Source organism: Thermobia domestica, chromosome 10 (assembly GCF_964235325.1).
Source record: "Thermobia domestica chromosome 10, izTheDome1.hap1.1, whole genome shotgun sequence".
In the NCBI taxonomy this organism is placed as follows: domain Eukaryota; kingdom Metazoa; phylum Arthropoda; class Insecta; order Zygentoma; family Lepismatidae; genus Thermobia; species Thermobia domestica.
Window position 1 is genome coordinate 114,545,084 of NC_137463.1, and position 13,871 is coordinate 114,558,954.

A 13,871-nucleotide genomic window follows, 5' to 3' on the forward strand; every position below is an offset into this window, starting at 1 on the left:
AGTGTTTGCTGTGGTACCTGTCAATATATAAGACAGATGGGCGCACGGATATACCCATTCGATAAGACTTCCCATACTTATACATAGTATAGTGTGGAAATCTAAAAGTACAGATAAGCTGCTGCTATAACGTATACACTTTGTTTTAACTAGAATGAATTCGACGCCATACAATTTCCGCTTCTACCGAACACTAGCACTATATTGTATTGTTAAAAAGTGGAGTGATTATTATTATTATTATTATTATTATTATTATTATTATTATTATTATTATTATTATTATTATTATTATTATTATATTTTAAATATTTACTGAAATGTAATTGTAATCAAATTGACCAAAATAATTTATTCATGGTAGGTATGGAATTCTTAGCTACATCATTGACCCGCAATTTACTTGCCCCAGACCCTACAAATCAACAAAAGGATCCTTTGAATAGACATGACTGCAAAGAAGCGTCCGAAAAACTGAGCAGTTATCGAGTACTTCCTCAAGAAGGGAATGGCCCCAACGAATCCATCTTGCTGTGTGTCAGTCGTTGAGGAATCTTGCACCTTGTAACCCTGTTGTGAGAAATTGAGTTGCAGACTTCCCGAAGTGACAGACAAACTTAGAAGATGAACTTCGCTGCGGTGCACCATTATTAATGCTGACCTAGAAAACATTGATGTCATCCATGACGTGATATTGCAGAATCGAAGGCTTTTGATGTATTATAGAATATATTGACATTTCGCATAAAAGGTTACAACACACTTGGAAGAAGTGCAAGCACACAGGTCTGTGCTGACCAGGAAGAAAATTATCAACCTGACGTTCCCAAATTTCTGAATGCTGAACACAGCCGGCAGCAAGTGCAATGTTCTTTGCACGTATACTTCCCCTCGGAATAAACTGCCCTCCACCGGAGCTGAGATACATCAAATAGTTTCCTGTTGCAGCCCAAGAATTTTGAGATCTCAGTTGGACAAACATGAACGAGTGCTCGCTTGTGAGCTCATAATTTATTTTTATAAAGTGGATACAAGCAGATTTTAGTAAAAATTCGTAACTTAAGATATGACACATCTACAGCTTTAAACCTGACAAAAAAACAGCTACCAAGTAGCAGAAAATATACCTCATTCCCACTCCAAAATACAAGGGTCATTCAAGGTTGACCGGGACTTTTATTTCTTCTGAGGAAACAGATAGCACAAGAAGCACCAAACTATGTCAACTTTTCAAAGTATTCTTCTTGCGAGTCGAGGCACCGTTGCCATCATTGTGGCAGCTCCCTGATTCCTTTGACGTAGAAAGAATTTGGTTGTTGTAGCCACTGGAGGACATCATTCCGCAGTGGTTCATCTGTCATGAATTTCTTCCCTCCCAGATTGCCTTTAAGGGGTGCAAACAAATGATAATAACTGGAGGCTAAATCTGGACTGTAGGGGGGATGGGGCAGAACTTCCCAGCGCATTTCGGCCAGAGTTGTCACATTGGCCGTGTGAGGGTGGACATTGTCATGTAGAAGAATGACATTTCCAGACAACATCCCAGGACTTTTCTTGCGAATGAACTTTCGTGCAGCACCACTCAACAATGTGGAGTAATACTGGACATTAATTGTGCTCCGTTTGTGCAGAAAATCCACATGGATAACACCCTTCATGTCCCAGAAGACATTTGCCATGATCTTTCCAGCGGACGGCAGCGTTTTGCTTTTCTTGGGTGGCGGGGAACCTTTATGCCGCCACTCCATGCTGCTTCTTTTGGTCTCTGGGGTTGAATTGTGCAACCATGTTTCATCACACTTGATCATAGATTGCAGCAATTCATCGCCTTCGGCTCGAAACCGATTCAGGAACTGTTCACAGACCGTCAGGCATGTCCACTTCTGATGAAATGTCAGGTGGCGGGGAACCCACCTTGCACAGATCTTGCGGAAGCATAAGTGGTCGTGAATGATTATCTCAACACTGCTGACACTGATATTCACCTCGGCAACAATATCCCGCACTGTTACTCACCGGTTCTCAAGAATCATTTGTTCAACACGTGGGATATTCATTGGTGTGACTGCAGTCGGGCGAATGTGTCCATGCGCTTCATTTGTCACCAGTTCCCGTCCTTCGCGAAACTGTTCACACCATTCGTACACTCTTGTCCGTGACATCTTTGTTCACCATACTGTGCTTGCAATCTTCTGAAAATCTCAGCTGGTTTAACTTTTTCCTTCGCAAGAAATTTGATTACACACTGCTGTTCCGCAGCCAGATACACTGCTTTCCGCCATCTTCACTGCAACTGCTGCACATGCTCCAAATACGTTATGCCAGGCGCTAGTTACTCGAGAAGGAATACATTACATCATCCGCAAGTTTCATCATCATCCGGCTATTCATCGATTATTTACGAACAAAAATCCCGGTCAACTTTGAACGACCTTTGTACTTCATGTGAGGCTGTTCGGGGTAAAATGGCTAGTCTTTATGGAACTCTGAAGACAATGATATGGTGGACTTCCTACTAAACTGCTACTGTGACCGAAGTATATTATTTCGAACTATTAAGGCGTTTAAGTATGTTTTTTTTTTTTTAAAAAAAAAATTGCGACCGTGAAAAGCTGTCTTCAGTCATTCTGGTGCACCAAGCCAACAGAAAAGATATCGGTGTAGCAGCAGAGTGCGAAAAAGTAACATGTCTCATCAAGTTTAATACGATACCATGAAGCTTTCTTTCTGTTCGCCAGCTCAAATAATAATAATAATAATAATAATACCCTACGTTCTAATAGTGGTGAAGGAGTTATAGCTGATAGTGATTTTCTAAACACTAGAATCTTGGATTTTTTTTTTTTTTTTTTTTCATGTGTAAGAAAATATTACGTATGTAAAGTATTGGCATACTAGGAAGAATTACGTTACGGATGTCGAAAAGGTTTCACGCCTAGGCGATATTTTTATTTTTGATTAGGTTAGAAGGGTGTCAATTGCCCCCATGCAGTAAATATAATTTTAAAAAAAAATTGTAAGACAAGAATAGTGAAAGGAAAAAATGGGATTCGAACCAGATCAAAAGTATTGAATCACCACAAAAGCAAACTATAAGTACTTCACAAAACTATGGCTATCGAAACAGTTGTAAAGTATCCCAAGAGAGAACGAATTCCTTAACATTTTTTTTAACGATCTTTGCTTTTTGTTTTTGTGGGTGTGAGTGTTCTTTAACTACAACAATATTTTCTGCATTTGCCTAGGTACAATTTATTTCTAAAATTATGATTATAGTATATATCAAAAGAGGAGCTGAGTATATGAAACAGCAAACGGTGAGCTATGTTTAGAAGTCTCGTTATTTTCCCCCCTATTACTTCGTATACGCTGTTCCTAACCTGCCAGTTTTAAGGGATTTAGATGCATAAAATTTTAAAATGGCGGCCATTATTCAAAATAACGGGTATCTATGCTAGAGGGTGCAATTTTCGAACTTCTTAAGTTGAAATTTTGAGAGTAGAAGCACAAGACATTCTAAATTTGCTGTTTAAATTTTTTCGGCTATTGAATATAAAATTTCAAAATGGTGGCCATTTTTTCAAAACAGCAGTGAATAGGAAATTGTTGCAAGTTGTGACAATGACAATCTTGAAATGTAAATCATATTTTAGCATTTTTACCCTAAAGACATTGAAATATTTCGAAAAAAAACCGAAAATAACAATTAAACCCAAAAATACTCCCCCCCAAAAAAAACACACACACATGAGCCCAGGTGGGTTGGGTTTTTCAAAAATACCCAGGTTTTTTCAAACCCTATCTGTATACCTATTTTTGGGCCACTGTGTATGTGGGAAACCATATTTTGAGCACTCAACGATGTAGACGAGTCCGGTAGCCAGTTAAGTTGGAGTTACTTGATTATTTTCTGTTTTCGTTGTATTAGTGTAATAAATAATAAGGATACTCTATTAGTTCCTTGGTTAAAATACGAATAATAATAATAATAATAATAATAATAATAATAATAATAATAATAATAATAATAATAATAAGCTGCCGACGAACTTGTTATTCTGTCTTCGCTAGGAAGTAAGACATAGTTGTAACGGACTTCTCTTCTTCTCTAACCAGTGGTGGCTAATGTTAATGTTGGAACTTTGTGTAACGACCAAAGTTTTTCAATTAAAATTATTATTGGCAGTAGTATTAATGAAGTGAGGAATGTTGTTTTCTATTTCTGTTGTTTGCCGGAAGTAACATACTTTTGCACTTGTTTAATTGTAAAATATATTAAATTGTTCAAAAACGAGAAAACTGTCCATTGCAGAGTCAGTAAGTTATATTGCGTTCCAGTAGCCTTATAACGACCAGATCCTGCAGCACGGATATTGAAGCGAATGTTAAATCTGCTTTCTCCTATCCCTAAAGTTAAAGGTCTTGGTTATTGCAATGCTCGCGCAACGTGGCAAAGTTTCCAGTGAACGAAAACTATTCGCACTAGGTAAAATTAGCAAATGGAATTTCCTTAAAGTATTCGTGTTTGGAAAGAGAATAGTAGTAGGCACATAACTGTGCTGACGTGTAACTTATTGTATAACCAATATAATAATACTTTTTTAAAAGGTGATTTCAGTTGCAAAATAAGGAGAAAAATATATATTAGACTAGAAAATAAATGACTAAACACTCATATGAGTAAGAGTAAGATAATTTTTGTTTGATTCTTTTAGTCATCTGTAAGACGAATATTAATGAGCCAATATTTAGAATCATATTACAAGAACTACTAAGATACCTTCCCTAATTACGAATCTTTCTTCAACAAAGTAATTCGACTTCTGGAAATTTGTTTGGCAGCTTGAAGTGAGGGATATTTATCATTCTTCTGCACAGTCGGCTATTCCAAACTTTGAAAGGGGCATTAGTGTGATGGGAGATCAAATTGATGATAACAGGGCCAAGGAAGTAAAGTGTACAAAGAAAGAATCAAAAAAGGAGAAAAAATGGCAGAATGACAGTACGGAATAGAATAGAGAAACAAGAAAAGTATGATGTTATAATTTGAGAAGTAAAGCCCAGTTTAAGTTTACAAAGAATTTATGGTAGCAATATTTGCACAAGATACGTTTTCCCAGTAGTTGTGTCTAGAATGTTTGTGTTAGGGAAATCGAGAATAAAGGTGTACAATTTGTTTATTTATTATTATTATTTACAAAATTTTAATTATTTTCATATGTCGGCGTTTGAGTCACAGTTATAGTAGTTAGTTAATGATTCTTTGACTGCAACACCCGGCATCACAATTCATTAGTCGCTACTGGTTCAAACTTTCAGTAGTCTTCCATACTTTCCTTTTATTCCCATTCTCATTTCTTTCTCTTGATTATTATAGTGCCTTATAGTCTCATTTAATTATATAATATAAACATTGTAACTCGCAATAGTATGGTAATTTATGCAGTGTGTAACAGATATACACGGCTAAACGTCAAGGGTAGATTTCGTATGGGGGGACAAATAAAAAAGTTCATATGACAATATGTCCGGAAATGCATGGTTACAGAGCTATAACCATTACCCGCCTGACGCTGGGCGGAAATTGACGAATATGACAAAGTCACATTCTCTCCACCATTGTTTCCCGAGTAATGAGGACGGAGCCATCAGTGTTAGATCAGTGGAAAGAATGTGGACCACAGATTCCAATGAAGCCACATTTGTGCCTATTGCGAAAGCTGTAGAAGAAGCAAGAAGAAAAAAGTCATGAATAAAAATTTATATGTTTATTTCTTATCATAATGTGCCAACATTCCTGTCAGTGGTACAGCGACAAAAAGACATTCACAATATTTGAATTTGAACTTACTTATGGCCCTTAAGCATCTAGGGCTCAATCTGGATAGGGGAAAGCCAATGATGTGGAAAGAATCTGAGGAAAACGAGTGGAAAACTTGGTCAGGATGGAGCAGGGTTTCTGTTCAAATTTTATCAATCAATGCCGCTTAGCAGGCAGGCAGGCTGGGTCAAGCACACTCACGAATGCAATGAAGTCATTTTAAAAACATCGTGCAGGAGATACAGCTAGGGAGGTAATAAGGAAATGTTCAATGCAAGATGTCCTGGTGTCAGTTATGGGAAGCAACATGACTGCCACAAGAGCACTAGTCGAATATTCACAGCGCACTGTGCTCAAATTAAATACAGTTTAAAACATAGCATCTGTCAAACGGTGCATGATGCTTTAGATGCGATTATCTGGACCAAGAAACCGTTAAAACTGAAAACTCTCCTACCCATTAGGGTGCAGACTTACTGTAACCACACCGGCATCGCAGAGGGAAGCGTAAAGTACTACTAATAGTAGTGCTGTGAAACAGAAAAAGTGCTTAGAAGTAACTGCAAGTGGTGCTGTGGAACAAAAGATGTGGTTATCGGTGTTGAACAAACGTACACGAGTCCGACATGTACACTCATGCAGAATTAACGATATGCGTTCACGTGTAAGTTGGCAAATAATAATGCACGAGAAGCACGGAGATTGTACCAGCAGAGATACCCCGGGCTACGTGTCCAGATAGAAAAATATTTGAATCTATCCATCGCCGCCCTCGTGAACATGGTAGTTCTGCGTCTCTTGCTACTGGAAACAGGACAAACCAAGAACAACAACCCTCAAGGTGGAAGAGCGGATTGTGAATCATATGCGAGAAAATGTTGCGCAGCACAAGAGGATTAGGTCAGCATCTACTTGTAAACCACATGCAAACATAGTGCGTCTGTCGTCAAACGAACTTGTATCCATATCACCTGCAGTGAGTTCAGGCTTTGTCAGCAGCCGATCATCCGGCCAGCAATGCCGTTAACTCCTTTTTCCGTCTTGCATAGTGTTCACAGACGAGGCGCAGTTCACGCGAGAGGGCATCTGCATTTACCGCAATGTGCATGAATGAACGGATGGTTAGTCCCAGGAGTTTGCGCTCAATGTGTAGTGCGGAGTTACGGATGACACTCGTACTAGATCACATTTCTGGATCATAAATAGACATTTCTCCTGTATGGGCATTTTTAAAAGGATATTAGTGTTTCTTATCTTTTAAGGAATTGTTTTTCTTTATACTTAATATACACAGTGTATAGGAATGTCTCTTAAGAGTGTGTGTGTTTGTATATTTTAGTGATTCCTTAGGTCAGATTGAAGAGAAAGACCTAATAAACATATGTCGAAAGAAGTATTCTTTCAAAGTTACAACTGAGAGCTTTATCCTTTGTTATTGAATAATATTGGAAGAAAAGCTTTAATGTAAAACCTGATTTCTGTTTGTGCATTGATGTAAATATTTTTTATCAGATTGTTCTGTGCAGTAAGGTAAAATGTAGCAAGTACGTTCTCTCTTTTGTAACGATAGAGTCAGATTTTTGTGCATCAGTGAGTTCCAATGTATTTCTGGTGTCCTCCCACTTGCGTACAAGTGCCAGATGCAATTAAATGTCATGATTTAAAAGCGAGATAAGAATTCCCATTTCCGTACAAGTTCAATAGCTGGCACTATTTCTGTGAATATTTGTTACTTTTTGAGCAGAGTGGGATATGGAATCTAAAGGTTTCGAGTAGCAGCCACAGCGAATAAGAATCCTTGTTTTGTAGATTGCCTAGCAGGCCAGCACGACCTTTTTTTATTGATGGCACGTCTAAGAGCTATAATAAACGTTTCTCCCAAATTTTTGTAATTCATGCAGATTTTGGAAGTTCAATAGAAGAAACTAATGTGATTCCAGTGGTTTTAAGCCTTCTCCCGAGCAAGAGAAAGCATATATATGAAAGATTGAAGTCCTGAATTGGAATACCGAAGTTGTAACGGTAGGCTTCAAGGAAGCAGTAATAAATTCTTTTAGGACAATTTTCCCTTCAGCTTCCATAAGTGGATGCAATTTTCACTTTAACCAGTGTCTTTGGCGTAAGATACAGGATTTGGTCTTGTTACAGACTACAAAAACAATGATGATATAATACTTCAGGTTCGAATATTCGCCTCATTAACTTTTCTTCCGTTAGAAATAGCCGACAGTGGTTGACTGTTTATTCAAGAAGACATTCCCTAAGTTTGATCACTTCTATGGATATTTCATTGACCAGTAGCTAGAAAATTCTACAGTCCCAATAAGCATGTGGAACTGTCATGAAAAACGCCATAGAACAAATAATACCGCAGAGGAGTGGGATAACAGATTAAATACTCGGCTAAACAATCAAAATCCTCATGTCATCGAATTAGTCCGTTTTCTCAAGTTAGAAGCCAGGACAACTGACTATGCTTACGACAGAAAGTATCTCAATTTGAAGACTCTTTATAAAAGTCGACTTCTATATACCTTTGATGTGATTTGTGAATTCATATCACATTTCGGGGATACATTGGTCGAATTTGAATTCAACGTGAAGAGTTGTGTCGAAAAAAAAAAAAAAAAAAAAAAAAAAAAAAAAAAAAAAAAAAAACTTACAGCAGTATGGAAAGCATGTATGCATCTTTTCGTATTTCCTTGAGCAGGCAATTCCATATCCTCCAGTGCTCAAACTTTATTAAAAATATACAGAAACAGTATCAGTTATTAAACATGTACGGAAGTGGGAAAATTCTTATCAATATCAAAATATGTCATGTCATCGCCCATGGCACTTTCACGCATCTGGGAAGAATTTTGACGTGTACGCATCTGGGAGGTACTCGTATTCCTGTTTGTTATATATAAATAAACTACAAAAATGTATTTGTTTGTACGTCACATATCGGAAAGCAATCAGAACGATTACTATCTTAACTAGGAGAAATTCTCGTTATTCGCACGGAAAGAATAACATTTAATTGCGGTTAGTGTGCGCGGGATCAGTGGGGAAAGTCATTGTTTGATTCCATGTCGTTCGGATCCTGTATTAAGCTTGTAGCTCCACGTCTTACACTAGATTTCAAACCAATCAACCAACCGTTTAATATTGTAGAAACTGCTTGAATATTATAAAAACAATAATTACTGCACCCGAATCTTCGGTCCTCTGTACTTTATAAGTTTAAATCATGCTTAATTTAAAATTAGAATATTGTGTACTTAAACAAAGGTCACCCATCAAAATATCTAATCTCGTATAGTTATGGCTTTGTTTTAAAAAAATATGCAGCAAAACACGTTCATATTCAGCATTTTGACTGTTCATTCTGGAATAATTCAATTGAATCATTACAGTTTAATTTGCAATTAAATCATCACAATATATGACTTAAAAAAAACAACGATTAATGCTCAAATCTAAATATGGTTTCGGCCCTTGCCCTATTTTGAAATAATTAAATTGAAATAAATGCTGTTTTTAAGTTGTAATTATATAGTCTCACAAGTTTTAAAACTGAAGATGCCTGCACGTTACCAACATCTATTAGGTTCAAGCAGGCAGAGAGCGACTCTAGTTAATGTACTTTACTATTCGGAATTAGCATGACATATTGATGTAGTTGTATTTTATAAATGGGATTCCCCAACCTCTTTCCCTTTTTAGAGGAATTTTCGAAAACACAAACACGCATTCCCGTATTTTTAATTGACAGTATACCAAATTTCAACTTAAGCAGCTCTCACATTTTGCATTTTGTGAATATAATATTAATATACATTCTCAAATTAATGTACATTCAAATGTCTCACATCACCCGAGAGAGCAAGCGCCAATCTCTTGAGTGACATTACTTAAGTTTGCAGCACTACTTAAGAGTCTTCATCCCGGCGAAATTAAAATACCGCTAATTTTACAGTAATTATGTGATATCTTCAAATAGATAAAAGATAATCGAAATGTGGAACAAGAGTGCTCTAGACAATATTATTTTACATGAGATACCGTTATCACGACTCACTTATCTGCTTTCGATTTCGAGCCATTTTGAAAATCGGCATTTATTTTCGTGTTTCTAAACAGCTAAAAACGGAAAGCCACTAGGTGACTTGTGATAACGGTACCTCACGCAAAATAATATTGTCTAGGGCGCTTTTGTTCCATATTTCAATTATCTTTGATCTATTTGAAGATATCACATAATTACTGTAAAATTAGCGGTATTTTAATTTTGCCGGGATGAAGACTCTTAAATCATGTAATTGCGAGAACTTGTAATTCCAACTACTTAAAGCGATTGCTGTAATATAAAATAGAAGGAAAACAACAATCATTTTAAATATTGTCTACAAATATACCTTTTCAGCAGTGTCGAACTTCATCAATGTTTATCCCCGGATTCTTCGTTCCTATTCATTTGAAACCAGTCAGACCATAATTATGATATCCAACTCTAAGATACTTTTGATGTGCATTATCCTGTTCATCTCCGTTGTGCTGTATGTGTGATAGAGGTCTTCAAACTTTACTCCTTAGTTTGGAACACTGAATAATAAATGTGGCATTTTAAGTTTTCGTTTGTCATGTTGATTTGAAATATGCAATAATCTGACTTAGTGCCATTAAAAAACAACAACAACATAACTTTATATTGGGTTGGAAACACTGTTGGGTGTTTCTGTTTAATATGTGGAAAGAAAGCAGCTTCATAGAGAGTTTCATTTTTCTCCCTCTTGGTTTCTCTGTTATCACTTATGGACATTATAAATGATGCACCCTAATATATACAGAATAATTCAGGACGAATGTCACATAATTTGTGAGGTGATTTTACATGTGAAAATCAGCCGAAAAAGTCCTATGAACATGTGTCAGATTTTCAATCGTTGCGGAACTGGAGCGGGTTGAAGACTTCACACATCCATGAATGAACGCCTACACAGCATTTCGGTAAGTTATATTCACACTTGTCTTCATAATCATTCATGGATGTGTGTAGTCTTCAACCCGCTCCAGCACCGTAACGATCGAAAATCGGACACATATTCATATGACTTTTTCGGTTTATTTTCACATGTAGAATCACATCACAAATTATGTGATATTCCTCCTGAGTCACCCTATATATATATATATATATATATATATATATATATATATAAAGCTGGCGCCATTTCTCCTTTAAATGTTGAATTTTAGAAAACCCTGGAATACGTGATCACATATGTAATGAGAAATTTATGTGTCAATTTTTTTCTTCCTAACTTCAGGAATTCGTGAGTTAATCTATTTTTCAGCAAAATGTTTAAACTCCTTGGTATACCATTTTGAAATATTCTTTCGCATACTTTGGTTCTGTCCAAAATTTGCGTTTCTAGCTATAGGAGTGTGGCCTGGGAGTTGATGAGTGAGTCACTTTTGCTTTCTTGTATAATAGTATAGATTAGCTAATCGTACTTCTTTTGTGAATAATACATACCTATATTTTTTTCAGAAACAAAGAACTTTGTAGAGCTTTTATTCAAGACACTTGAATCAAAAGCTTATCTATCTACAACAACAAGTAGTACTACTGCTGCTACTACCACTGTTACCACTACTGTTACTGCAACTGCTGCTTCTACTACTTCTGCTGAAACTAAATCAGTGCCACCAGCGAAGGTAGATTCTCAGAAAACGCTTCCAGACTCCGCGACGCCTACACCTATTACAGTGGCCTCTTCGTCTTCAGTGCAAGCTGTTCCGTCTGCTAGTCAAGCCCCTGTTGTTTCCGTACAAACGAAGAAGGAAGAACAGCGAAGGGATGATACGATTTCCACTTCTCGATCTCAGCATCGGAAATTAGAGTCTGTAAGTTTTTGCATTCATGCCTGCTTCTTTTTTTCGTGTTAATTATATACAAACACAGCGTGTCTTGATTTTTGTTTGCTTGTTAGTTGAAGCTTTGATATCACAGGTAGTGCAAGAAGGTTAAACGGTAGTTTATCGAATTATCTAACAGGTAGCGTGTTAAATCAGTTGTTTCAAAAACTCGGCTTGTCTAGGAAATATATCCTCTTTTCATCTATTGAAATTTTTACTCTAATCAAAAGCCTTGTATAACATAATATACGAAGGGAGAAATCTCCAAAATGCTGGAAAATAAACGTTTAAACTGGGACTCTCTCTCTTTTTTTTTCTCCGAAAATTCATTATAGGAAATTTAAACCAGACATATTTAAACAGTTGGCGCGGACAAAAGAATACTTATGATTTTTGCATATACCTAAAATTATTTTTACGTTTTAGTGTAAAAGTTCGTTATGAAATTTATGCGAGATTAGATTTATTGAATGTTTTGTATAGTAGTCTTAAGCAAATTTGCATATCAGCTGTATTTATATATTGTGACTTCTGACTGAATTTTTCTGTGATATTTGCGTATATGAAAGAAGTAAGTAAATCACTTTAAAATGTTAATTGATATAAATATTTATTAATTCAGCTAATCGATGAATTTTTATGATTCTAGGAAAAAGATGACAAGAGTCGTAGGAACAGACACCGATCTCTTAGTCCGAAGGGAAGATCAAGGTCTCCTGTTACGAAAGGTAAATCGAGATCGCCTAACACGAAGGGCAGATCCAGGTCACCTATAACGAAAGGTAGATCCCGGTCGCCTATAGCGAAAGGCAGATCCCGATCGCCAAACACGAAAGGAAGATCCCGATCACCTCTGACAAAAGGAAGATCCCGGTCGCCCCTGATGAAAGGAAGATCTCGGTCTCATTCGTGGGATCGCTCGAGACGTTCGAGAAGCAGAGAGCGTGACAGAGGTCGGGAAAAGAGGATCTGGGACGAGAGGGAGAGGCGGAAGAGGTCTCCTGGAAGACGTTATGAGAGAGACGGTAGAGATAGAAGGTATAATATACATTTCTTTTTGAAAACGATTATTATTGCATAACAGATTAAACCTTAAAGAATGTCTAAGCGTTCTACCAGAAGGATATAGCATCATGTAGGTAGCATGAACAGAAACGTGGAAATGAATGGTTTATCGTACTGCCAGCATGATGTAATTGAGTTTCCATGCTGTGGGCGTACATGAACTCTAGCAAAAACCTGATCGGTGCAGTTTAATGTCATTGCTCTTTCGTTACCACGTCCGTCGTGGAACGTGAGCTAGAGTACTTTATTATATTACATTTACTTTATAAATATGTATAGTGTAGTTAATTTTTTACTCAGGTGTAATTTATGTCCTTCGCAAAAACATCCGTAATATCGTTTTTTTTTTTTAATCTAATGTTTCTTATTCTTTATTAACCTAATTGTTGGTATGACTATATTGTAACTAATGAATACACTCGAAAAAATAAATATAATGTAACAAAATATAACAACATCGAAGTATTACAATGGCCAGGGCTTGAAAAATCTTGCTTGGTGGTACTCGCCAGCGAAAAAATCTACTAGCCAGACTATTTTGCAGTCACAGTGTTTATACAAATAAAATTATATTGCGACATATATCAATACATTTTTATTTTGTTTATTGGCATCTCTCTTAAAAAAAATAAAAAAATAAAAAAAACTACTATTTACTCTTGAATTCACATTTCCGATTGAACGGTCTTTACTCGACGAATGTAAAAACTACTCGCCACTGACGAGCAAGCGAGTGAATTTTTCAAGCCCTGATAACGGCAACATATAATAATACTTCTGTCCAACTCGCAGAACTACAGCATCGTCCTACTGGTAGGACAAATGCTTGGACATTGAATCATTAAGGTTTACTTAATCCTATTTCGACTTAGATAGTAGCATTGTTGTTCAATTAAATGTGTCATGGCCTTAAACTTAATATTTCTGTGAGCCCAGACAGAAAATGCAGGTGGTTTACAGCGCCTGTGAAACATGCATAAACAGGCATATTTTTACAGGCGCCTGAAAATGAAACACTTTTAGACACATGAGACAGGTATCGATTTTTTTTTTCACGATCAATGCATGTAAACAACAT

General features: G+C 36.6%; 1 protein-coding gene across 1 annotated transcript in view; it reads left to right on the forward strand.

The window, feature by feature from the left end:
- Positions 1-13,871, forward strand: part of swm (Zinc finger protein swm) — a gene marked incomplete in the record, with an annotated part of 120,499 nt that overhangs the window by 20,113 nt on the left and 86,515 nt on the right. Inside the window, 2 exon segments of the mRNA XM_081728467.1 lie at positions 11,361-11,716; positions 12,378-12,766. Of these exon segments, the coding sequence (XP_081584593.1) occupies positions 11,361-11,716; positions 12,378-12,766 (745 nt within the window).